At 41.9% G+C, this 22,363-nt stretch overlaps 1 protein-coding gene across 1 annotated transcript in view; it reads left to right on the top strand.

Annotated features, from left to right (window-relative positions):
- Pappa (pappalysin 1) overlaps positions 1–20,722 on the top strand; it is a 237,008-nt gene extending 216,286 nt beyond the window's left edge. The window contains exons 21-22 of the mRNA XM_048813215.1: positions 1,918–2,016; positions 14,898–20,722. Coding sequence (XP_048669172.1) covers positions 1,918–2,016; positions 14,898–15,005 — 207 coding nt within the window. The 3' untranslated portion in view covers positions 15,006–20,722. The remainder of the gene's footprint in view (positions 1–1,917; positions 2,017–14,897) is intronic.
- The last annotated feature ends 1,641 nt before the right edge of the window (positions 20,723–22,363 follow it).

Here is a 22,363-nt window from a genome sequence, read left to right as displayed (position 1 = left end):
GATAGAAATGTTCGCTATTATGTCACTTTCCTTAGTGCAATGTGTATTTGATAAATAGTGTTGAATAAAGGATGGATATGTGGATGGACAGACAGGTATAGCTACAGGAAAGGCCACATAGGGAAAGTAGCTAGTAATGAGAAAGGAGATTTTTTTTTGCAGGGGCCAAATTAAAAAAGAAAAATAACCACTTTCATTTATATATAATATTTTTTCTTTTTCCTCCTTCTCTTCTCTGGATTACTCATTACCAAGCCAGTTCCTTTCATTCTAAAGAAGAGACCATTGGTCCTTCATCAGCCTGTCCATATACTGTATGAGGAAGAATGCAAGGAGCAGAGCCCACATGCAGACCTCCTGAGGCACAGAGGAAAAGATTCAGCCCTTGTCATTTGTTCCCCTCTGTTCTAACATGAATGCAATCGTGTGCTCATCATGGTAGTCACAGCAGAGTCATAGCTGGGCTCAGCCACGGGCATGCACACTACACACCTGAGCTCAGCAATTACTTATTCTTAACTCCATCTTGCCAAGATATTTTTTAGAATCTAATAATATGTAATGAAAGGGATTCTAGCATCCTGAGTTAGGGCCCACACTTTGTGAATGAGAATTTGGAGCAGAGATGCAAAATCCAGGGATGCTACATGGGATGGACTCCTTATGAGCTTGGTGCTCCCCTGAGCTGTCAAGATGGGAAGGAGAGGCCACTAGATCATAGGTGGTATGCTGCAACGTGATGGGCTGAGCTAAGTGATGGCATCTTCTTTCCCATCAGTGAGACACAGAGCATCGGAGAACCATCCCTAGCCACAAAGCTTTCTAGGTGACAGGGGTCCAAAGATGAATTGGATATTGCTCATGTTCTTAGGAGCTCAGAGACTTGCATCTGCTATAAAAGCATAAACAGCCACAAAATATGGTGTGCTAAGTGTTGGGATAGGGAACATAGAGGTGGTAGGGGAATCAAAGGGACACTTGGAATTTCATCTAAGATGACTCTGGCTTCAGATCAGTAATGATTTGACCCCATCATCTTTTCTTCATCTTTGGAGCATCACAGGATTGAAAGAACACAGAGGAAAAAAAAAAAGAAAAGAAGTAAATCAGAACCATCTCGAATATTCTAGAGTGGTGATTGAATGAAAGGAAGAAGATATGGAGCCAGATTAGATTAAATAACTACCCTTTTTCTGGCCAGTGTGATTTTGACCAAGTCTCTTTCTTACTGTGAATCTCAGGGTCTCCATCTGTAAAGTGGGAATGGTAATGTCTACCTCACATACTGTTGAAAGAAATAGAAAAAAAAAAAAAAACATTTAAAACATGTGGCGTCATGGCTCATTATGGTAGTCACCTAACAGAGTCTCTTTATACTTCTCTGTTAGGGAATCCACCCTTAGGCACAGATCATTGTGCCTGATTCCTATGAGTTCTTAACATTTTACATTTATGATTCCGGAGCTGTTTATATTCAGGTTCCTAAATTTATTTGCATATATTTTATTATGAATTAAATATTTAATTACTCACTACCAGGAAAAGTGGGGAAAGTGAGCTCAAACTTTCTTAATTTCTTCAAGTAAAATGAGCCCTCTGTGTCAGAGAGGAGGCGGGGATCTTTCCTATGGCTTGGTATACTCCACCACACAAGAGTATGTTTCTCTGCAAGACAGCACTCCTTTGGAGAAAAACATGGCAGACAACAGTGTTTATAAATAGTAAAAAAAAAAAAAAAAAATGATTAACTATCCAAGGGGGTGTTGGGATTTGAAGACAGATAAGCTTACTGGATGTTTGTAAGATTAGAGACTGAAATGACCATAGAGGCCTCCGTGAGACTCTGAGGACAGCCTCCACTCACTCCAGGCTGATCACGAAGCCTTGTTTCCTTCCTGTTTGTCTCCTCCTCTGTAGCCCTTCATGGGAGACAATTACTGTGATGCCATCAACAACCGAGCCTTCTGCAACTATGATGGTGGGGATTGCTGCACCTCCACGGTGAAGACCAAAAAGGTAGGCCAGTGTGGGGTGCTGGGCAGCCTCCTCCTGCACGCCTCTGCAGCTTGCTGGCCAGGGTCACTCCTACATGCTGGGTGACCCATTGTCCTGGTTGTGTTAGTGCTCTGTCTTCAAGCTTTGTCTCGTTTTATGTTTTATTCCTTTAGTCAAAAGTTAGGCTAATAGCATGTGCTGGGCCCTGGATGACCTTGGCCGATGTGGTCCTGAGAGCTTAGAGTCAGCTATGGAAGCCAATAAATAAGTACTTTGAAAAGGTAAATTACATGTGCTATGAGGGCCCAGGTGAGGCATTAGACAGGCCCTGCAGAGAAAGCTGTATCTATACCTAAACTTGAAGGGTAAGGAGAAGGGGTAGGGAGGTGGGGTTGGGGATGGTAATTTCTACCTCACATGTACTTTGGAATGCAAAGTCCTAGAGAGAGAATTTATGTATTAGGGAGTAGTGGCTGAAGTCTGGGGGGAGAGAGAAAATGGAGCATCCCCAATAAGGACACATGACCTTGGAGCATTTTATCACCCATTTTGTTTTCCCACCTGTGGAATTGGGAGTGGAGGAGAGGGGGGATCCTGGTCATGATTTTCTTCCTTTGCCATTTGGATGCACACAGGAGCAATTCAGTAAAACTGGAGCATTTGAGTGAGATATGCTTATCAAACACTCATGAAAGAGTGGCTACCTCTGTTTGCCTCCTGTCTATAGCTGGCACCAGAGTTTGAGGATCCAGCCAAGAGCTAAGGGGTGCTAAACTCACCCAACCCAAGTTGAGAAGCATGTGGTGAATGAATTAATTGGAAACTCTTTCTATATTTACACTCATCTTTAAAGTGCAATGAAGGGCTGGGGTTGTGGCACAGTGGTAGAGTGCTTGCCTAGCACATGCGAGGCACTGGGTTTAATCCTCAGCACCACAAAATATAAATGAATAAATAAAGTGAGCCAAAAAGTCCTTCCATCTCAACAATCATTTGCACTCGATCTTACTGTAAAAGTCAGGCCAAGAATCATAGTCAGTCTTGGCTGAAGAACTCTCTGTGTTTATCTGCCACAAACTTCTTATTTTATTAATGGGATGCTGAGGCCCATGAGGAAGAATGATTTGTGCAATGTGGCAGAGTTGAGTAATAAACCCAGAGCCAGTCTCCTGGCTTCCAGTCCACGTCCCTTTATATGCAACATCCTTCAGAGTTGGTGCCTTCAAGAAAGATGCTCTGACTGTAACATTCAGGGATGAATAAGGACACACTCAAATGGGGGCACTGTTGCTGGTTGACAGAAAGGATGCTAGGGTTCCCTAGGATCACTCATTCCTGTGTAGCAATGAATTTTAGGATGCTTACCCTTTTCTCCAAGATTTTGATTGTTTTATAGAATACTGAAGGCATACATTGTTTTGTACAGGAAAATAAAATTTGCTTTCTATTAAAAATTTTATTGTCTTTCTGATTACGAAACAATATATATTCTATCCTTTGGAAAGTCCAGAAAGAAGAGAACAAAATAATTTATTTACTGGGGCTGAGGTCATGGCTCACTTGTAGAGCGCTTGCCTAACATGTGAGGCACTGGGTTCGAGTCTCAGCACCGCATATAAATAAATTAAATAATAAAGGTCCATTGACAAGTGAAAAATATTTTTTAAAAAATGAATCCATTTATTCTCCTAAAATCCAAAGATAGCCTCTGTTTTCTTTTTGGCATATTTTGTATTTCTTTTGGGTGTATTTTCTGTGTATTTTATTAAGTGTGAAGATATATGTGTGTATGTATATATCGCTGCATTTATAAATTGGGATCTTCTTTTATTTGGTTTTGTTGACTTAGCACAGCAAATCTTATACATAAGAATTATATAATATTAGTGTGAACTTTCTGACTATACTTTTTCTGTATTATTGTTTATTATATATGATGGTGATTACAGTAATTTATTTGTGTCCACTTTTAATTTTTCAGTTATTTCAGTTTTTTACCATTATAAATAATGGCACTCACAAACATCTTTGCACATAAATACTTGTTTCTTTACAATTGATCCTTAGGATTGAAATGACTCAGATAAAAGTTGTAAGCATTTTTACAGTTCTTGATACCTCTTTCCAAATGAATGTATACCATAGTCATCTCTATTTCATTCTATTGGAGTAGGCTGTTTTTGAAAATGAATGGAAAATGAAATTTGTTTTACATAGAAGTTTCCTATGGAATTAAAACTATCTTACACTATCAGTATGAGAGAACAGCTCTCTCATTCCCTGACTACTGCCACTTATGTACTAAAATATAAAAATAAAATTAAAACTGGGGTTTATTTTAGGTGAGACATCCTTAAATATATTTACTCTTTATTACAGAGTATATAGTAGGGAGAGGAAGTCATGAGATTGAAGTGTAGACTCCAAATTTTTATAGTAACTTTGGTTTCAGTATGTGTGTGCATATGTGTGTGTGTGTGTATAATTTTTCTTTTTTTTTTTTTTAAGAAGGCCTGTCTCCATTTGTGACTCTTTAACTGGGGTCAGTTGCAACAATTTCAGGCTCCAGGGTTCTGGGATCAGCACCACCTCTTCTCAAAGGATCCCTCATTATAAATGTGGTTTGAAATTTTTGTCTTAAAAGTTTCTCATCTTCTACTTTATTTTTTTTTCTTTCCACTGGCCAAGGCAGCAGAAGGGAGATGGCTAGCCTTCCTTCTTCAAGTGAGCTAAATGTCCACCGAGCATCTTTTGCCCAGCTCTGGGTCAGGCTGTGTGCACATGGTAGGATCCAGGCAGACAGGGCTGCTCCTCTTGGGAGACTTACTGTCTGCAAGGGAGGCTGATATCAAGCAACAAGCTATATGACTACACATTCAGTCCCTTTTGTGGGAAAGGCAATGAAGAAGAAGGGTGGGACCTTAGGGAGAAGAGTGTCAAGGACAGAGAAAGCTTCCCAAGGAAGTGACATGTACATTGGGACCTGAAGGAGTAGGAGATTTTCACGTGAAGGTGAACACAGTGGGGGGCAGCAGGGGAGAGCCTGTTAGAGCTGCATGTGAAGTATGTCTTAGATTTAAGGCTCTCTTGTGGCAGAGTCAACTTTGTCCTAGTTATTCCAGTTGCCCAAGGTGTATAGGGCTCCTCAGGTTCAAGATTCTGGACATTTGAGTCCTCAAGAAGAAAGGAATCTCAAAATAACACTTCCCATAATTTAAATTTCCCATGTGTAACTTCTAAATACACTCCAACTTCCCAAATTTTTTCTCCTTTTTTTCTTGGACCCAGCTACTCCCTGCAGGAGACTGGTTTTGAGGTGAAAATAGGCAGAGAAAATCAATAACAACAAATACTATGTGGATTGCCATATATGTCAGCCACTTCTGGACACTTGGCCTCCATTATCTTCTTTAATCCTTCCACCAACCCTGACAGATCAATATTATTATTTTCACGGTGGACAAATTTGGGCTCAGACTACTTATGGGACTTCCCCAAGTAGTGAATGGTGAATACCAAAATTTGAATCCAGTGTTTTCCAACTCACAAGCCCTGCTCTTTCTGCTGCATAGGGATGAGTCTCAGATGTAGAAAGTACATGTGAGTAGGACTTTGTCTCTAGTGCACCTGGGCATGCCCCCTCCAGTCCTGGCTAGAGACGTTTCACCGTGAACCCAGACTGCCAGGGAATTTGGATGTGGGTTCCCTCCCCATGGCAAACAGTAAAGCATCTTTTCCCAGAAGCAAAGAAAAGGTGGAGGTAGAAGAGGCTCCTTCCTTGCCGGTCATCCATGTCATCCAGACAGCCTGCACAGGAGCTTCCCCTGGGTGTCCACAGGGCAGGAGAAAGTTCTAGTTTCTCTTTCCAGCTTTCACAGTAAGAAGCCTCGTGGTGGATGAGAAGTACTTCCTTCTCATTCCTCTGCCTTTATTTGTTGGTCCTATTTAACTTCAGCTTATCCCCTGGGCCCCAACCCTATATCACAGGAAACTCCCTTCCTCTGAGCATCCAGGCTTGCCCTCAGAAACTCACCCACAGGGCAGATGGACTTCCCGCACTCTCCTAAATGACACGCATTCCATTAGTGGAGCAGTGTGTGCTGATTTGCTAGATATGTGTGCACACTGTCTCATTTAGACTCCGGAACAGTCTGGCATGTTAGAAAAATTGAGACTCAGAGAGGTGGAATCATTTGTACAAAGTGACAGAGCTATGTGTGGGATTTCCTAACTCCAAACAAGTCATAATAGCTAGTATTTATTGAAAGCTCACTCCTTGCCGGCAGTGTTAAGTGGATTTTCATTTCATTTCATCAGCACAGTAGCTCGGTTGTAGCTGTTGTCCTTTTATCCTTCTTTTATAGATGATGAAACTCTCTTAGAAGAGCTAAGGCCAGCCACCCAGTAAAAAATGGAGCCGAGATGCAAATCCAGAGTGTGTAAACCACATAGTCCCAGCCCCTAAGTTGTGTGAACGTCTTGCTGCAATGAGCTTGCATCTTATTTGAGCATCTTGCTTTTCCTCCCTGGTAGGTGAGCTTCTTGAATGACAGACCTCCTGGAACAGAGTGTTGGTAGGAACTCCAGGCCAGGGTCAAGCTCTCAGCACCTTCTCCTAGACTTCCTTCTTGCCAGCTTTCTTTCTAAGTCTCTTCCTGGTCCCCAGGGCTGGAGCCTCCCTGTTACTTGGCCCAGCATGATGTCTGTCTGCTTGCTCCTGCCATTCTTCCTGCCCTGTTTGTCTGTGCAGACACCAGCTGTTCTCCACATCCGCCTTGTAGAGCGATCGGGGCCCTGCTGGCAGACAGGAGCAAGGCAATGCAGGAAACCCCATCTGACAGGGGTGTCCAATTTCCCACCCAGAAACCTGCCTGCAGTGCAAGGCAGACAGGAAGGGGCAGGACTTAGATTCTTAGAATGCTGGTTTATTATTTTCTTGTTGGAGTCTCAAAAACAGAGCTGATTTTTGTAATGGTTGCTCCAATGACATTTCTTCATACCAAAACCAAAAATCAGTTTGTGATTTTTGCTAAGTAAGCGAATATTGGTATTGTGAAGGAGGAAGGGAAAATGTCCTTAACAAAGTCAATTTACCTTTCTAAGGTGTGGTGGCCTGGAACACTTGTTATGTCATGTTGCTGGTGGCTGCTAAAGGACTGATTCCAAAAGATGTCTAGGGTGTTGGGGTGTAGTCCTAGTCCTGTGATTTTTTAGCTCTGTGACTGTGAAAAGACCCAAGTCGCCTTGGGTTCTTATAACATTTGAATTAAATTCATGGTTAAGGATTCTTCATATGGTTTTTGGGTGAGGTGATTAGTGAGGGAGGAATTGAAGGCTACTTGGAACTGAGACTACAGAGAAGAAAAAATAATCCCAACAGCACATCTCAGCACAGAATGGTACACCCAATTGATCACACAAACTGTAAGACTGCTATGCTAACTTGCCAAATCTGGAAACCCTACCTAAGTGAGAACATGATTTATTAGGAAGGGACAATATATCCAATGTCTAGCATACTGGCCTAAGGAGCCTAGTGATTCTGTTAGATGTGGGAAGATAATCCAGATCATTAGATGGAGAGCAGCCTTCTTAGCTGTGTGGACCATGGCCCACATTGACAAAGGGCTAGAGTTGGAGATGCACAATAATCTCTATTTTTTATCCAACAGCCAGAATAGTCCTTCTAAATCAAATCAGATCATATCACACCTCTGTGCAGAGCCATGCAGAGCCTCCCCACTTTACTCATAAAAATACCAGTCCTGCCCACCCCATGACCTATCTGCCCTCATACTACAATACTCGTGCCTCCATTGCTCAACTCCAGTGCTCTGAATGCTGCTGCCCCTGGCACCATCGGGCAGTCCTCTACCCTGCAGTCTCTGTCATTGGCTAGTCCCTTGGCTGAGAATATTCTTCTCCATTCATGACTCACTTCCTCGCCTCCTCTAAGTCTTTGCTTAAGTGTAATGTTCTCAATGAGCCACACCCTGACCTCACACCCCACAGCACCCCCTAGCATCTCCACACCTATTTATCCTGGGTTCTACTTTTTTTCTTCTTTCCCTAACACCATGTTGATGATGTGGTGATGATGGGGGTGGTGATGGTGTCGATAATGTCAAGGTTGATAATAACTTTTTGAGATAAAGAGTTAGATTCCTTTATAAGACCAAGCTAAAATATATATTTTTATCTATGATAAGACAATTCCTATCCCTATTATTGCTAGAATGAAATTTTCATGAGGACAAGAAAGTACATCTCTTATGTTCACTGATGTATTCCCAGTTTCGGAGTGTGTCACTATTGTCTGTCCCGTAGGTAGGTGATCAGTGCCCGTAAATAAACCCATGTTGAGTGAGATGAAGTGAGATAGTCCCTGATCTGTGCTCAATGCTGTGTAGGCTGTGGTCTGGTCCCAGCTATGCTGAGTTTACATTGTGGCTGAGCAGCTGTACATTTAGAGTGTAGTAAGTGCTAATGGAAACACAGCAGATAAGCAGGTCGACAAAGCAACACCAAAGTAAGACATGACCTGTCCAAAATGGTGTCCAAGTGAAGAGAGTAGGGGAGGAGTAAAGAAGGGGCGCAAGGAAAAAGAGTGTTTCTAGCAAAGGGCATAGTGCCCAAGCCCAGGTATCAGCCCCAAGAATATTAGCCCCAAGAATGGCTAGAGCATGGGACACAGGGGAAGGGGTAAGAGATGAGCCTTGAAGAGCAATCAAGGGTTTTTATACTTTAACTAGGGAGTTTGCACTTTCTCCAAAAGACAATAGGGACATTCACAGAGTATTTCACTAAGCACAGAATCAGTCTAGGGGATCCCAGAAGATTTCCTGGGAAAGAAAGTGGATTTGCTCAACTTGGAGTGTTAGTGGAAGGTAACAGGCAGATAGTTCAGAGAACTAGACTAACTCCTCCCTGTACAATTACTGACTTTAGAAGTGCTATGGTTCCATCCTTTTTAGGGTATAGCTCTATATAACTTTTATGTGTATGAAGGAGACATCCATCGTTAGCTTTATCCTGTGAAAGAATCTACCCTGTTGTCTTGAAAAAGTTATCATTACCATCACCGTTATCAACATAACCGATACCACCACCACCATCACATCACCACCATTCCCAACACCCTCACTATCACCATGACTTCCACCACCACCACCACCATTACCACCACCATCATTGCATTTGTTGGATATATATTTTATGGCATACACTGTACTGAGTGCTTTCAGTGAATTTTATACTTTTTTGCAGAACAACTCTACATGATAGGACTGTTATTACCTCCATTTTACTGACAGAGAAACTAGAGCCTAGCAAGGGAAGTAACTTATATGGTAGCATATGCTAAGTCAACAAAAAGGCAAGGACTCAAACCTGTCTCCATCTCACGGAGGCTGCTTTTCTCATCTTTACCCATGTGTTGCTCCACTTTATCCTCCATTCATCCACATGAACAGTTTTCCCACAGGCAGATAAGCCTCTGGACTCGCTCATTGCAACCATGCCCTAAGTCAGGCACCATATCCAACCTACCCCCAAGAAGCTCACAGACAGTCCTCACACTTCACATAATGCCTTTGTCTACTTGGCCTCATTAAGTCTTTCCATGTATGTTGTGGAGGACCTGAGATGCAGGAAGGTGAGGTGATTTACCCAAGGTGCCACAGCCAGCAGGTGGCAGAACCAAAGCTCTCCAATCATCAGCACAGGATGCCTCTTGTTTCCCAGAATGCACACGCCATTCTCTGCTTGGTACCTCCCTGTTGCATCTGAGTCAGAATCTAGCCCCTGCCTGTCTCCAAGTCCCAGACAAGATCTGCAGTCAGCTTTGTGGTACATTTGCCTGAGCTGCATTCCTGAACCACTCACACACACGCAGGGAGGTGTTAACCTGGACAGCTCACCCCAAGGGAGAAACCCATGTGCCTGCACACCATCTCTAGCCCAGAGGAAAACAGGACAGACTCTGACTTTGAGTCACTGACCCAGGCTTGTTAACAGAGCCCAGAGTGGGTGGCCAAGCCATTTATGGGACAGCCTGGCCACATAGTGCTGGGAATCTCCAAATGTAAACTAGTCACAGTGGAGTTCAGGCTCTGTGTGGTAAGTTATTGTGGGAGGCCATCCGGAAGACTAGTTGGGAAGCTGTTTGGGGAGTCAGAGAATCTGGGAATCAGGCTCTGAACTCTGACTTTGGCAGGATGTGATGCTTCTTCTTATGCCTCGTTTCTCTCTCTGTGGAGAGAAGATCCTGACTGCTGCTCTTCCTGCTTCTTGGGGGATGGTACAGAGGAGTGATTACATACATGGTTGAAGATCCTGGGCCACCTGCCAGCCTGTCGACTCACCTTTTTGCATCTTGGTTTCCTCTAAGATGTCAAATGAGGACAAGAGGATAGTGGCCTTATTGGGGTTGCTGGGAAGGGTGAGAGAGATGATGTACATTGAGCTTAGCCCAGTGCCAGGCACATCATAAGGGAGAAAGGCTGTTGGCCATTTAGACAGAAACAGCAGCCAACCCTGCCAGGTGGTGAGGAAAGTGTCCTCTTTTTACTCTCACGTGCTGAAAAGTTGTGTTATTGAAATGGGGTTTAGAATCCTGCACCATCAACTTACCAACTGGTGCTGAGACTCAAGGCAAGTTGGAAGAACATTCTGAAGCCCCCAAATTCCATGTGTTGCTAATCGTGAGATTGTGCCATCAATGAGCTGGCATGCAGAAATCATTTGGCCTGTGGAAAGCCCTGGCAATTGCTAATTTGTTTGCTCAGTTGTGTTTGCTGCTTGACCTGCACAAACAGGCTTCCTGCAGTCTCTTTCTGACCAACCTAGGAATACCAGGACACCTCCACCCTTCTCCTTGAAACCTCAGACCCTTGAGTAGTGACCAACCTTGTGACAAGGGAGACCAAGCAAGACTGTGAACAAGCAAGGGGAAGGAACCAGGCACTGTGCGTTTCCTCCACATGGGACACTCTGAGAACTGGAGGTGACATGATTTCAGTGACTTCTTAACAGAACATGTGGAGATCTTGATGAGGACCTCTGTCTTACAGATGGCGAGACTGAGGTGTACAGGATGCCAGGGACTAGTGAAAGTCACACCGTCCCTACGTGGAGCCTACAAATGAATTCCAAACTTTGCTCAGTAAATACAGCTCCACTTAAAGCATGTGGTATAGACAAGGAGACTCTGGATCTGCATTCTGAGGCCAAATCCTTTAGATTTTATCATATTCTATATTGGGTTTCCCTCTCTGAGTCATGTTTCTTTGGGAAAAGGCTAAAACTTCCTGGGCTAATGGGCAAAGGGAAGAGAAAGGTGGCACCACTCCAGTACAGCCAGATGACCAGAGCAGCCTGAGGAACTCAATGGCAGTGAGGCCTTGTCCACCAAGGATTTGGAAGAAGCTAATGGAACTGGGAAAGGCAGAAACAGGAGTAGATAAGACACGGTTTGCAGGAAAAGTCCATATTTTTAATTCCTTTCTGGCCAGGGCTTGGCCTTCTACCTTTCTCAAACTGAGAAGGATTTTTAGCCAGTTGGAAGTAAATTCTCGTTGTACACATAGGGAAACTGAAGCCAGAGAAGAGAGATAACTTTTACTGAGTTCCACAGCAAGTGAGTACAAGAAAGAGCCTCCCTAACTAGTATTTTGTCTGAATGTTTGTGCATTCATTTGATCTTACCCCAGTGGGTCCACTGAATGGAATTATATGGTAGGTTGACTTCTACAATAGCCCTGGCCGCTGTCCAGTCTGAGCTGGCACACAGTGAAGAAGTCACTTAGTACAAGAATAGTGTAAAGATAGGGTGCAAAGATTTAGTATGAAGGCTGTGGTGCCATCTTTGGCCAGACCAGTGAGATGTTCGAGATAAGAGGAATAAGGAGCCGGTCATGGCAGAAGAGTGCAAATGGCTAAAGACTTCAAAGTAAGAAAACATTGGGAGTATTTGAGAAACCTATTAATAAATAATAAAGCCCAGGGAGTGAAGGGGGGAAAAGAACCAGGTGAGGTGTGAAAATTGTGTAGAGATCAGATGACGCGAGGCCTTGAACTTGTGGTAAAGACTTTGGGTTTTATTATAAGAGGCAGAATTTGTTGAACCTGTGCCTGTGTGAGATGCAGATGTGATGATGTCCCTAATGGGTACTGCAGCTCAATAGGGAAGAGTTTCAGGGAAGACATTAGAGGTAACTGGATCATTCTAATGGTAGAATGCGAGCAAGGGCAGGAGAAGGGGATGGAAAAAGGGATGGGTGAGTTGAGGACAAAGAGATTGTCCACATGGTGGAGGTGCAAGATGAAAGAGGCACAGTAGGCAGAGATGGTAGTGAAATATGAGTTGTGAGAAATTTGATTCTGCACTAATGGATCTGGAGTTGAGCATCTTCCTATGTGTTGGGCCATGTGCTGGGGCTTCTGCATGTTTCTTCTTGTTTTATCCTCACAACTACATGACATATGGTACTTTTTTTAAAAAAAAATCACCCTTTTATAAATGTAGAAACTCACAGTCATGGCAGTGAAGGAATTCTCCCAAAATTGCTCAGCAACTGTGAGGCAAATAGATTTCAGTTCAGGCCTTTGGGCCGCTAGGGTGGTACTCTCCATATGCTAAGCTCAGTCATTGGAATTTGAGGTGACCCTGTCCTTGGTTTCCCCACTTGGACATGGAGAGTATTCTCTGTCTCTTCCAGCTCTAATATTCTTGTGCTCGTCTTGAAAGTTAAGAGGTTGTGGGGAAATGATTCTAGAAGTTATGGAAGAACATTCTAGATTCTAGATGGGGTACTCTAGATTAATTCCACAAGTTATGGAAGTAGGAAGGTCAATATCCTGAATAGGGAATTATAAGAAAAGAGAATCAAGCACATATTACTTTAAATTAAAAAGAGAAGCAAAGAGATGGCCCAGACATAAGTACAAAGAAAGAAGAGAGGGAGAAAGAAATGAAAATCCATTCACTCTGTGGCTTAGGCTCTGAGAAAACAAGAACGAATAAGACACGGTCCCTGCCACAGTAGCCAAAAAGTCTGTGGGAGGATAGATCTGAGAGAGAGAAGGAGAGAGAGAGAAGAGAGAAGAGAGAGAGAGAGAGAGAGAGAGAGAGAGAGAGAGAGAGAGAGAGAGATTGTATGTAAATGTATATTTGTGTACATTACACATATGTATATTTGAGTGCTTGGCATATGTTAAGTGCTATATTAAGTGTGTTTTGTGCGTTATTTGGCTTATCCCTCATCACGTTGTCGGGAGGTATGTGTGTATACCTTCATTATTCCTGCTTAATGAATGCATTTACTGAGCCTCAGAGAATTATCCCATGCCCAAGGTCACAACTTCAGTAGATGAGAATGCCGTGCTGTAGATCTAAATCTTACTGATGTTCAGCCCGACATTTCAAATTATTGCAAAAATTTTAGGACGGAGAGAGGTTGGGAGCCAAGAGGATGTGGAGGGAAGGAAGAAAGAGAGAGAATCAGGAAGGGCAAAGAGAAAGATTTAAAAAAACAAAGAGCTGGCTATAGAGAATGAGCCCATAAGTAAGTACACTGAGAACGAGGAGGGAAACAAAGATGCTCTCAGAGACTGTGAGCACTTGGAGACCCTGCCCAGGCAGGAGGCGAATGAGGTCATTAAATCCATCTGCGCAGATGGGGACCCTCTGGGGAAAGTTATAAGCAAATGTTATGATGCAATGAGGTGAAATCGACTTGCGTTAGTTCAGGCTGAGACTCCAGCAGGGACTGCACTGCTCGCTTTGGAAAGATGGATCGTGTGCTGGATGGGAAGACACTGTCTCTGTTGGGCTCTTCCTTTAGGTTTCTAGGAAGGCAAGCCAGCCCAAGGTCACAGAGCACATAAAGGATGGACTAGGAACCAGAACACGGGCCTTTCACTTTTTCTCGTGCTAAAGCCTGCTTCAGAGGTCCTTAAAATAAATTTTGTTCAAAACCCACATGTGAATTATTTCCTGTTCAGGATTTCAGCCTCGGCCCAGACTACCAATATGAGAATTAGGCATTAGTGATGCTTTCTTCATTTTCTCTTTCTTTCTTTCTTTTTTTTTTTTAACCACAGATTACCACTTTACCACTAAGCCATATCCCCAGCCCATTTTTTAATTTTTTATTTTGAGACAAGGTCTCAATAAATTGCTTGGGGCCTCACCAAGTTGCTGAGGCTGGCTTGCAATTTGCCATCCTCCTGCCTCAGCCTCCCGAACTGCTGGAATTACAGGTGTGTGTCACTGAACCAGCTAATTATGTTTTCTTAAACTACAGTTCCACACCCTTTATTTCCCTTGATCATCAAGAGTTCTACATATTAGGTATCCCACTGTACAACTATATTAAACAATGTTGGGATAATGTATTAGTGTATTACAATTTTTCCAACATAATTTTACTCAGCCCTTTTAGTTGACAGTGGATTTTACATATCAACTCTGAATATAGTAACCTGACACTCAGAGAGAAGTGGCTTATCTTTCTTTAAGTAACAGATCTCTTATCACTTTGGGCAAATGCCCGTCCCTTTCTCAGCCTCAGTTTCTTCATCAATGAAAGGGTGATTTTTTTTTTTTTGGTTGGAGTTTTTCTTAGAGAGTTATAAAAGCAAATTAGTATTTTGTTGTCTGCAAAGTGTTCAGCACATGGACTGTTATAACAAGTACCTCTGCAAAGGGAGACCTGCTATGATAATGACCATGGTGCTACTGATAAAAGTTATTGCAGTGCTAGCAAGAAGCTGAACCATGTCCAGATTTTGAATCTTCTCCTCAAATTCTGTGGTAGTCCTCCTGCCCTGAGCTGCCTCTCTGATAATTACTGCATTAGACTTAACCACCTAACTCACTCCCTTTCTGTTTCCCTCTGCAGGTCACCCCTTTCCCTATGTCCTGTGACCTACAAGGTGACTGTGCTTGTCGGGACCCTGAGGCCCAAGAACACAGCCGGAAAGATCTTCGGGGATACAGTCACGGCTAAGGAAGGACAGGAGTTTTCAAAGAATTCCCAACGCCAAGACCTACATCCCTTTGGTATTGATTTCACAGTCCGCTGCTCAATGGAATGGCCTCTCCACACCAGGGATCCTTAGCACCCAACCGGTCTGCCTTTAATTTCACCCAGGAAGGACTCAGAGTGGGGCAAATGAACCAAGTCTCGCCATGTTGAATGAGAATGGAATCCCATCCCAAAATCTGAGATGGATGGCATATGCAGTGTGCAGTCCCAGAGCCTCCTAAAATTCTAACCATTTGTCACATGACCACAGCAAAAACATGTTCTGTATCTAGGAGTATGCATATCTGTGGTTAGAACACATGCATGCATACACACCCATACAAACATCTGTGTGAGGACAGCTCTGGAGACTGAGCAGAAAGAGACTGGAACAAACTCAATCTTTCCTTTCCCAAGCTCCTAGCCAACACTATCCTTGGGAGAAAGAGAGTTACAGAAACTGCTAAGACCAAGTACTGAGATGCCAAGATTGCTCACATCCCGGGGCTCAGAATATGTATGGCATGCACAATTGTGCAGTCCTTTGGGATTAGAAGTGAAATGATCTGTGATCACCCACCTTCTAGGGAACTAGGGCCTAGGAAAAGGTAAAGATTCCAAAGTATGCAAAGCCCCCCCCCACCCAATTATTCTGCTGCCATGGGGATTTTATCCCAACTCAAGGGTTCGAGGCCAAGCTGGAAATGGCTTAGGACTGCAAAGTCAAGGTATTGTATCAGCCCCCTGCTTGAGGCTTGAGGTCATAAGATCCCTCCACATCCCACCAGTTTCCCAGATCTTGCCTTGGGACCACATTTGCTGCTACTTTTCCTGCTGCTCTATCTTATACATTAAGTACCCCAAGATGGTAGAACTAGGTTAGGAAAAAACCCCACACAACCAAGCAGTCTGCCTTAAAAATGACCCATATTTCCCACAGTTCCTCACTTAGCCCTTCTACAAAAGAAAAAAAAAAAAACCCTCATGGGCCCACATGGTGAGAAGCTAAGAACCCTATGGGTGGGTCTCTTATCCTGGAAGGGAATTGAGGGACCTTAGATGCTGGAGCCCTTCCAGAGAGTCCAGAACGTCTAAGCCAGTGTTAGATTTTGTAATCAAGTGGAACAGTGTTAAGCTTCTGGGATGTCGGAGCCATCCAGAGACTAGGAATTGTCAGGACGGTTGGATTCTTATGTGTCTCCTCGTCTTCCTAGCCCTCCAGGCTCGAGTCGGCATTGATTCTGAGACCCTCACTCTTGTTCTGAGTAGTTAGAATTCTGGAACAGGGAATCACCTTGGATGTGATCAGCAAGGCTGGGTTCTACAGGGAAAACAGAGGGAAGCCCATAAGATCACAGCCTTGGAAACCAATATGGTCATCAGGTTTTCCATATAATTTTCCAGCCATCAGGACTCCTTTCCACACCTGTGAATGGACAACCCCTCCCTCTCTTCCATGTTCAGCTTCCAAAAGCCAAGAGGAAATCAGCCAATGGAACATGGAAGTCTCCACCTCTATTAGGGCCTCTTTACCTCTTTCAAGTCAGTTGCCTGTCCGTGCCCTTTGAATTAATATGGGAAGATATTCATACAGGATGAAATGGAGACAGTTGTTAAATCTGACATATTTTTTGAAACCTGGAGCTGGGACGTAAGGAGATGGGAGGGTTTAAACTAATTATATCCATAGAGATTACTGTAAATCAAGTGATCTCGAGTCAAGTGAAGACAACCAACAAAAGCAAAGTCTTGGACAGAAATGGAAAACACCAGGCACATGTGCAGCCCCTCCTAATTCCTGCTTCCAAGGCAGGCATTATTAATCCATCATGTCCCCTTTTCCTATTGGGACCAAAAATAACTTCAGAAATAATCTTATTACTCCCAACAGCCATTACCTGTTGATTAAGAACACTTGAAAAGGCATCTATTGGTCATCTGTAGTCTGTTATATTAAGAAACATATCTGGTGCCTTTTGCACAGGTGCCCACAGATGCAGTGTTGAGTTTATTACAAACTCTGAGATTAAGTTCCAGAATGGGGAGGCTGCCACCACTGTGCAGGCCAGGCTCAAATCCTTTATATTTCCTCCTTTAAAACCATATCACATTTATATTGAGGGATTTTTTAAATTACCAGGGCCGATCCTTAGCAAAAAAAAAAAAATAGTAATAATAATAATAAGAAGAAGAGTGCTAGAAGAATTGACCTTACTTTCTAACCTTCTCCATATCGTAGAACTCTTGCGAACTCTTAGGGCCCCTCTCTTGCCCTAGCTGAGTTAGCATACTGAGGTGTTAGTTTAGAAGGTACGAGCTAAGAAAGGTAATAGGGCCAGACCTTCCAGAGACTAAATTATACCCATAAGTAATAGAAAAAGCTCTGAAACCCAAAACTGGCATTACTAATGATAGGATTGCAGGAACCGTGGATAAATCTCACCAGCTTCCCTTATGTCAATCCTAATACCATGTCCGCCTTCACTCTCACCGCCCTCTATCCCATCCCTATATTCTCCACCTGAGCAAAGATTCCCAGAGGCTGGCTTTCATCTTCAGATCCTCATATTCCATGGAGTCCTCTGGGTAAAGACCCACCCAGACTCCTCCTCACTGTCATTCAAACTTGTTATTTACGCAGAAGAGGCTGCTTGATTGGTGGCCAGCCCCGGGCTCACAAACAATGTGTAATTAATAGACTTTTCTCTAGACTTATTAGAAGCATCAGCTCTATCCATGCAATGCAATGCACTGATGCCCAGTTCCATTTTCTCCTTGGGAATAAACTCCTTGTCACCTCCCTTCAGTTATCTACTTGGGACAATGGAGTACTCAAGAGGAGGTGTCTCTGAAGCACTGCTATATATCCACAGTCCGGGGGCCCTAAGATGCTTAGGAGCTCGGCATCTAAAGAAGTATTAGCCTGTTAGCAGCAAGAAAGAAAAGAAGAGGGGGACAATTCTCTAAGCTGTCCTGGGAAGTCTTTCCAAACCACAACCTTAACTGTCTGTTCAGAGGATTTGCATTACCCCCAAATTCTGTGCCAACGATCTTGCAGGCAATCCAGTCCTCTGTCAGTCAGTTTGGGTTGGCAAATGGGGTGTAAAGGAAGAGAGAGACTAAGATCAATAGCAGGCCTTTGGAGATGGAGGGTATCAGCTGCTACTTTTGGCTTCGGCACATTGGGTCACTGCCTAGATAATTCTCTTGGTCTTATTCCCATCTTGGCCAATGGTTAAATGCTATTTGTTGAAAATAATTCTTTGAGACAGATTTCAGCTACCTCCCTTCCAGGTTTGATTTAACTTGGTTGTAACTGTCAATTTGTTATAGGTCTTACCTGTGTTTAAAAAAAAAGAAAGTGAGTAAGAGAAAGAAAGAAAGGGAGAAAAGGAAGGAAGGAAACCATAAAGTCAAGTTAACAGTTTTGAGGTTTTGTGTTTTTTGTTTCGTTTTGTTTTCTCTGGAGCTACTTCAAGTAAGAAAATATATAGAAGGAATTGATGGTGACAGAGCTGTACAGATAGAAATAAATAGAGAACAATTACATTAAAAGGAAATAAAAATGCATGATTAACAACTAAGAATAAAACCCTATTTTTATGTTTCCTAAAGAAAATTGTTTATTCTACAGACCAAGTAGTTAGATACAGCATAAAGATTTCCGTAGAAAACAGAGAGTGGGGTTTTATAACACTGTTATTTTCTGTACATTGTGGTAGGTCCAGTTAATATGGCATTTCCCCCTTGGTGTGTTGTTGTTGTTGTTGGGGGGCGGGGCACTTCTTGCAGTTGTTGGGTGCAGTTGGGATAGCAGGGCGTGGGGAGGGCTTTTATTGGTTTTACCCAATGTCAAGGAGAGGTACCACGTTGCTCTGCTTTTCATGCTATGAGGTGTTTGTATTCACCAGTGTAGCACAGGGCTTTATATAGACTGCACTCAGGAGCACACCGCACAGGCCCATTTCCTAAACAGCTGCTACATGACCAGACAGGTAATTCCAATGCGCTTTGAGCAACAAAACAAACCAAGAAAACAACAAACATAAAAGGTAAACAGCAGATGAATCAAAAGCCTCTGTGTAATTTTTTTCAAATTTTGCCAAATTGCTACCAATCATTTGCTTTTGATGAGCAATATATTCATAGCCAAGAGAGGAGTGAGGTCCCCACCATAGGGACCTCGAATTCTCGACTCCAGGTAGCAGTTTGTTCAGTGATCTTGAACAAGTGATCCAATTGCCTCTACATTTTCCTCAGTTTCTCTAGCTGCAAAATGGGGATACTACTACTTACCTACCTCACAGTGGGAGGGCAGAGGATTGTGAGGCCCTGAGGTTTGAAATGGGCTGTGGCAATCTGTGAGGACCAAGTTCTGACATGAAGTCCGTGGTTATTTTTCAACGCATGGGCCCATTGGCCTTTGAAGAAAGATAGGGAGTCCTGTTGATATTCCAAAGCATAAAGCTAGAGCCCCTGGATTACTGCCCCCCTTAAGAGAGAGACTTGTATTGAGGAATACTTCACTTTTTAGGTAAGCCCCCTCCCCCGCCCCCTTATTCTGGCCTTTACTGGTTCAATGATTTGATTACAGGCCAGTTACTTCCTACAGAGTAAAAGTCAGTTTACTGTTGTCTATTGAAGACTTATGGGCCATTTCCACCTTAGAGAGGAAGGGAGTCTCCAAGGTCTCCTCCTCCACAGACTCCTTACTTCTCACACTTCAGCTTCCACATCGAGTGTTCCACGAAAAAAAAGAGACGGCATTCTGAGTGCAAACCAGTCGGGCTTCTTAAACTACACACCAGCAGTCAGTGAGGGGAACTTCGAACAATTACTGAGTTGCTTTCTTGGGTCTCTATAATCAATAACCCGTCTGCAGATATCTATCTATATAAAGATATTATATATAAATATAAATTTACATATATATGCACATGTATATATAGTTGTACATATATGTGTGTATATATATACTTAAATGTAATATTTACAAAATAAAACTGTGATCTCGTCTAGAGAAAATGTATTCGTATTACAAACTGCTCTTCCATATTTATGTATCATATTATGCCTTTTTATTATTGTTATAATTATTATGGGTATTTCTAATTATTATGATGTTGAAATTTGGCACCTTCTGGAAGCTACCAAAAAATGACTCCATTGAAGTGCTTAAAATCTGTTCTCATGAGAATTCTACTGGCCTACTGTAAAAAAATGAAAGAAAGAAAAAAAAAAAGAAAGAATCTAAACACCAAAAACTAAACACAATTCCAATCCTTTTTCTGTACCTCACGCGCATAAATTTGCTGCTCCTATTTTGGGTTTTATTTTTTTTTTCCTGTTTATGTGTGTTTATGGATCTAAGTTAAGTCTTTCAGCAATATAAAAATGTAAATAGTAAACTTTATTTATTAAGAATGTCATCTTTTTAATTTATATTTACACAATTGTTCATCTAATTTATTTTTTCTATACGGTTTTAAATACTCAGACATATTTTGCTGTTCATGATATTTTTTATCCTATTCTCATGAATTTGTTTTTCCATACCGTTTTCTCTGGTCTCAATTACAGGTTGGATCTCACAAAAAAATAATAATAATAATGTCAAAGACAGAAATATTTTGTCACTGTTGATTACTATACTTTAAAGTTCTATATTATGAAAATATATAATAGCTTGTATGCTTCAATGTGTGGTTGTGTGTTTTTTCTTTTCCTTGTTTTTATTTATTTATTTTTATGATGCTGAGGATCGAACCCAGTGCCTCACCCGTGCTAGGTGAGCGCTCTACCACTGAGCCACAATCCTAGCCCTAAGGTTGTGTGGTTTTTGTTTTAGAATTTTAAATGACTGTCATTCACACTCACATGTGCCTGTGCACACACACAAACTAATATGGGGGGGAAATCCCAGTGCCTTGAATTAGAAAATCAATGATAGCATGAAGCTGAATCTAACATACATCCCAATCTTCCACTTAATTCCTGAAAAAGAATTTTACATTAACATATGCAAAAATTGGAAAACATTTTTACATAATATAAGAAAGTTCCACTTCTGGGGAGTTCACTTCTAGTTATATCTTGTATTTGAATTTTATGCAGCAGCATATTCCAGTATATTCTTTATTTTTATTTTTTTTAATTGAAATCTTAATCACCCAGTTCTTCAAATGTGTCGGCAGTCCAAACTGATCTGGTTGCTGCTTTCTATCTGTTTAGTGTATCTCATTGCTCATTTTGTCATCACTAAGTAGCTACATGACCTTTGGAAAGTTATAAAATTGCTTTGGGATTTTGTTTTTTCATCTGTGAAATGGAAATTTAAAAAGTACCCATTTCATAAGGCTTTTACTAAAATTAAAACAAGATCAATATGTAAGATGATTAGAATAATACTGGGACAGATTGTGATAGCTCTTACTGTGACTATCATGAGACCCAAACTGCTTATGACAAGTATTAACAAGAGATGAATTTTATTGATATTCTTTTTTAAAAGAATAAAAACAGGATGCACTAAAGCACCCAAGTCTTGGCACAGGTGTTTCTATGGTATGAATTTATTGTTAGTGTATATGAAGCTGTTGGCTAGCAGTACACCCTAAGCCAAGTCAAAATATCTATCTGCTGATTCTTGAAAATTTTTTAATTTTGCAGAAAGGCATTTTGGGAACATCAGTAAGAATCACATACAAGAGTGAGGTAAGGGAAGTTAAGAACTATCCACAATGCATTTTATCAAGTCTTTTAAACATAATTCACTGAAAGACATAAGGGAGGCCACCAAAAAAAATTGCTAAATTTTCAAGGTAACTAGTTATTTTCAGAGTAAGACAAGTGATAAAAAAGAAAGCAGTTATGTAGTTCTCTTCAATTCACTATGAAGATCAAGACAAAAATTTATTGAACAGGTTCATGAAAAGAGATAAACTTTTCCAAATAGAAAGATTAAGAGAGTATTAATAAGCTTTTTATCCTCCTTTGTTTAGTCTGTGGAGACAGAACATCACAGTCCAGAGAGCTTTCTCTTAGAAGATGTGAGCTCTTAGGTACAGTGTCTTCTCCTGCCCACCTCCCCCACCACACACACACAGTAGGTTTTAGTTCCCTAATCTAATGGGAAAAAATATTCCTCTCTCACTTCAAAGAAGGCAGAAATGCTCAGCATTTAGCTACTTATAGTTATCACCTAAGTTTCAGAATGTGTCTAAACAAGGAAAATGTCATTAACATTTAAAAAGTGCAGTGCAGGTATTCTAACAGGCTACACTGACCCCGGCAAGTCTCCCCACTTTTCCACTTCAGTATGGCAACCAGAACCTAGGAAA

The sequence above is a fragment of the Marmota marmota genome, unplaced genomic scaffold (assembly GCF_001458135.2).
Source record: "Marmota marmota marmota unplaced genomic scaffold, marMar, whole genome shotgun sequence".
NCBI lineage: Eukaryota > Metazoa > Chordata > Mammalia > Rodentia > Sciuridae > Marmota > Marmota marmota.
This window is presented reverse-complemented; position numbering and strand designations above follow the sequence as displayed.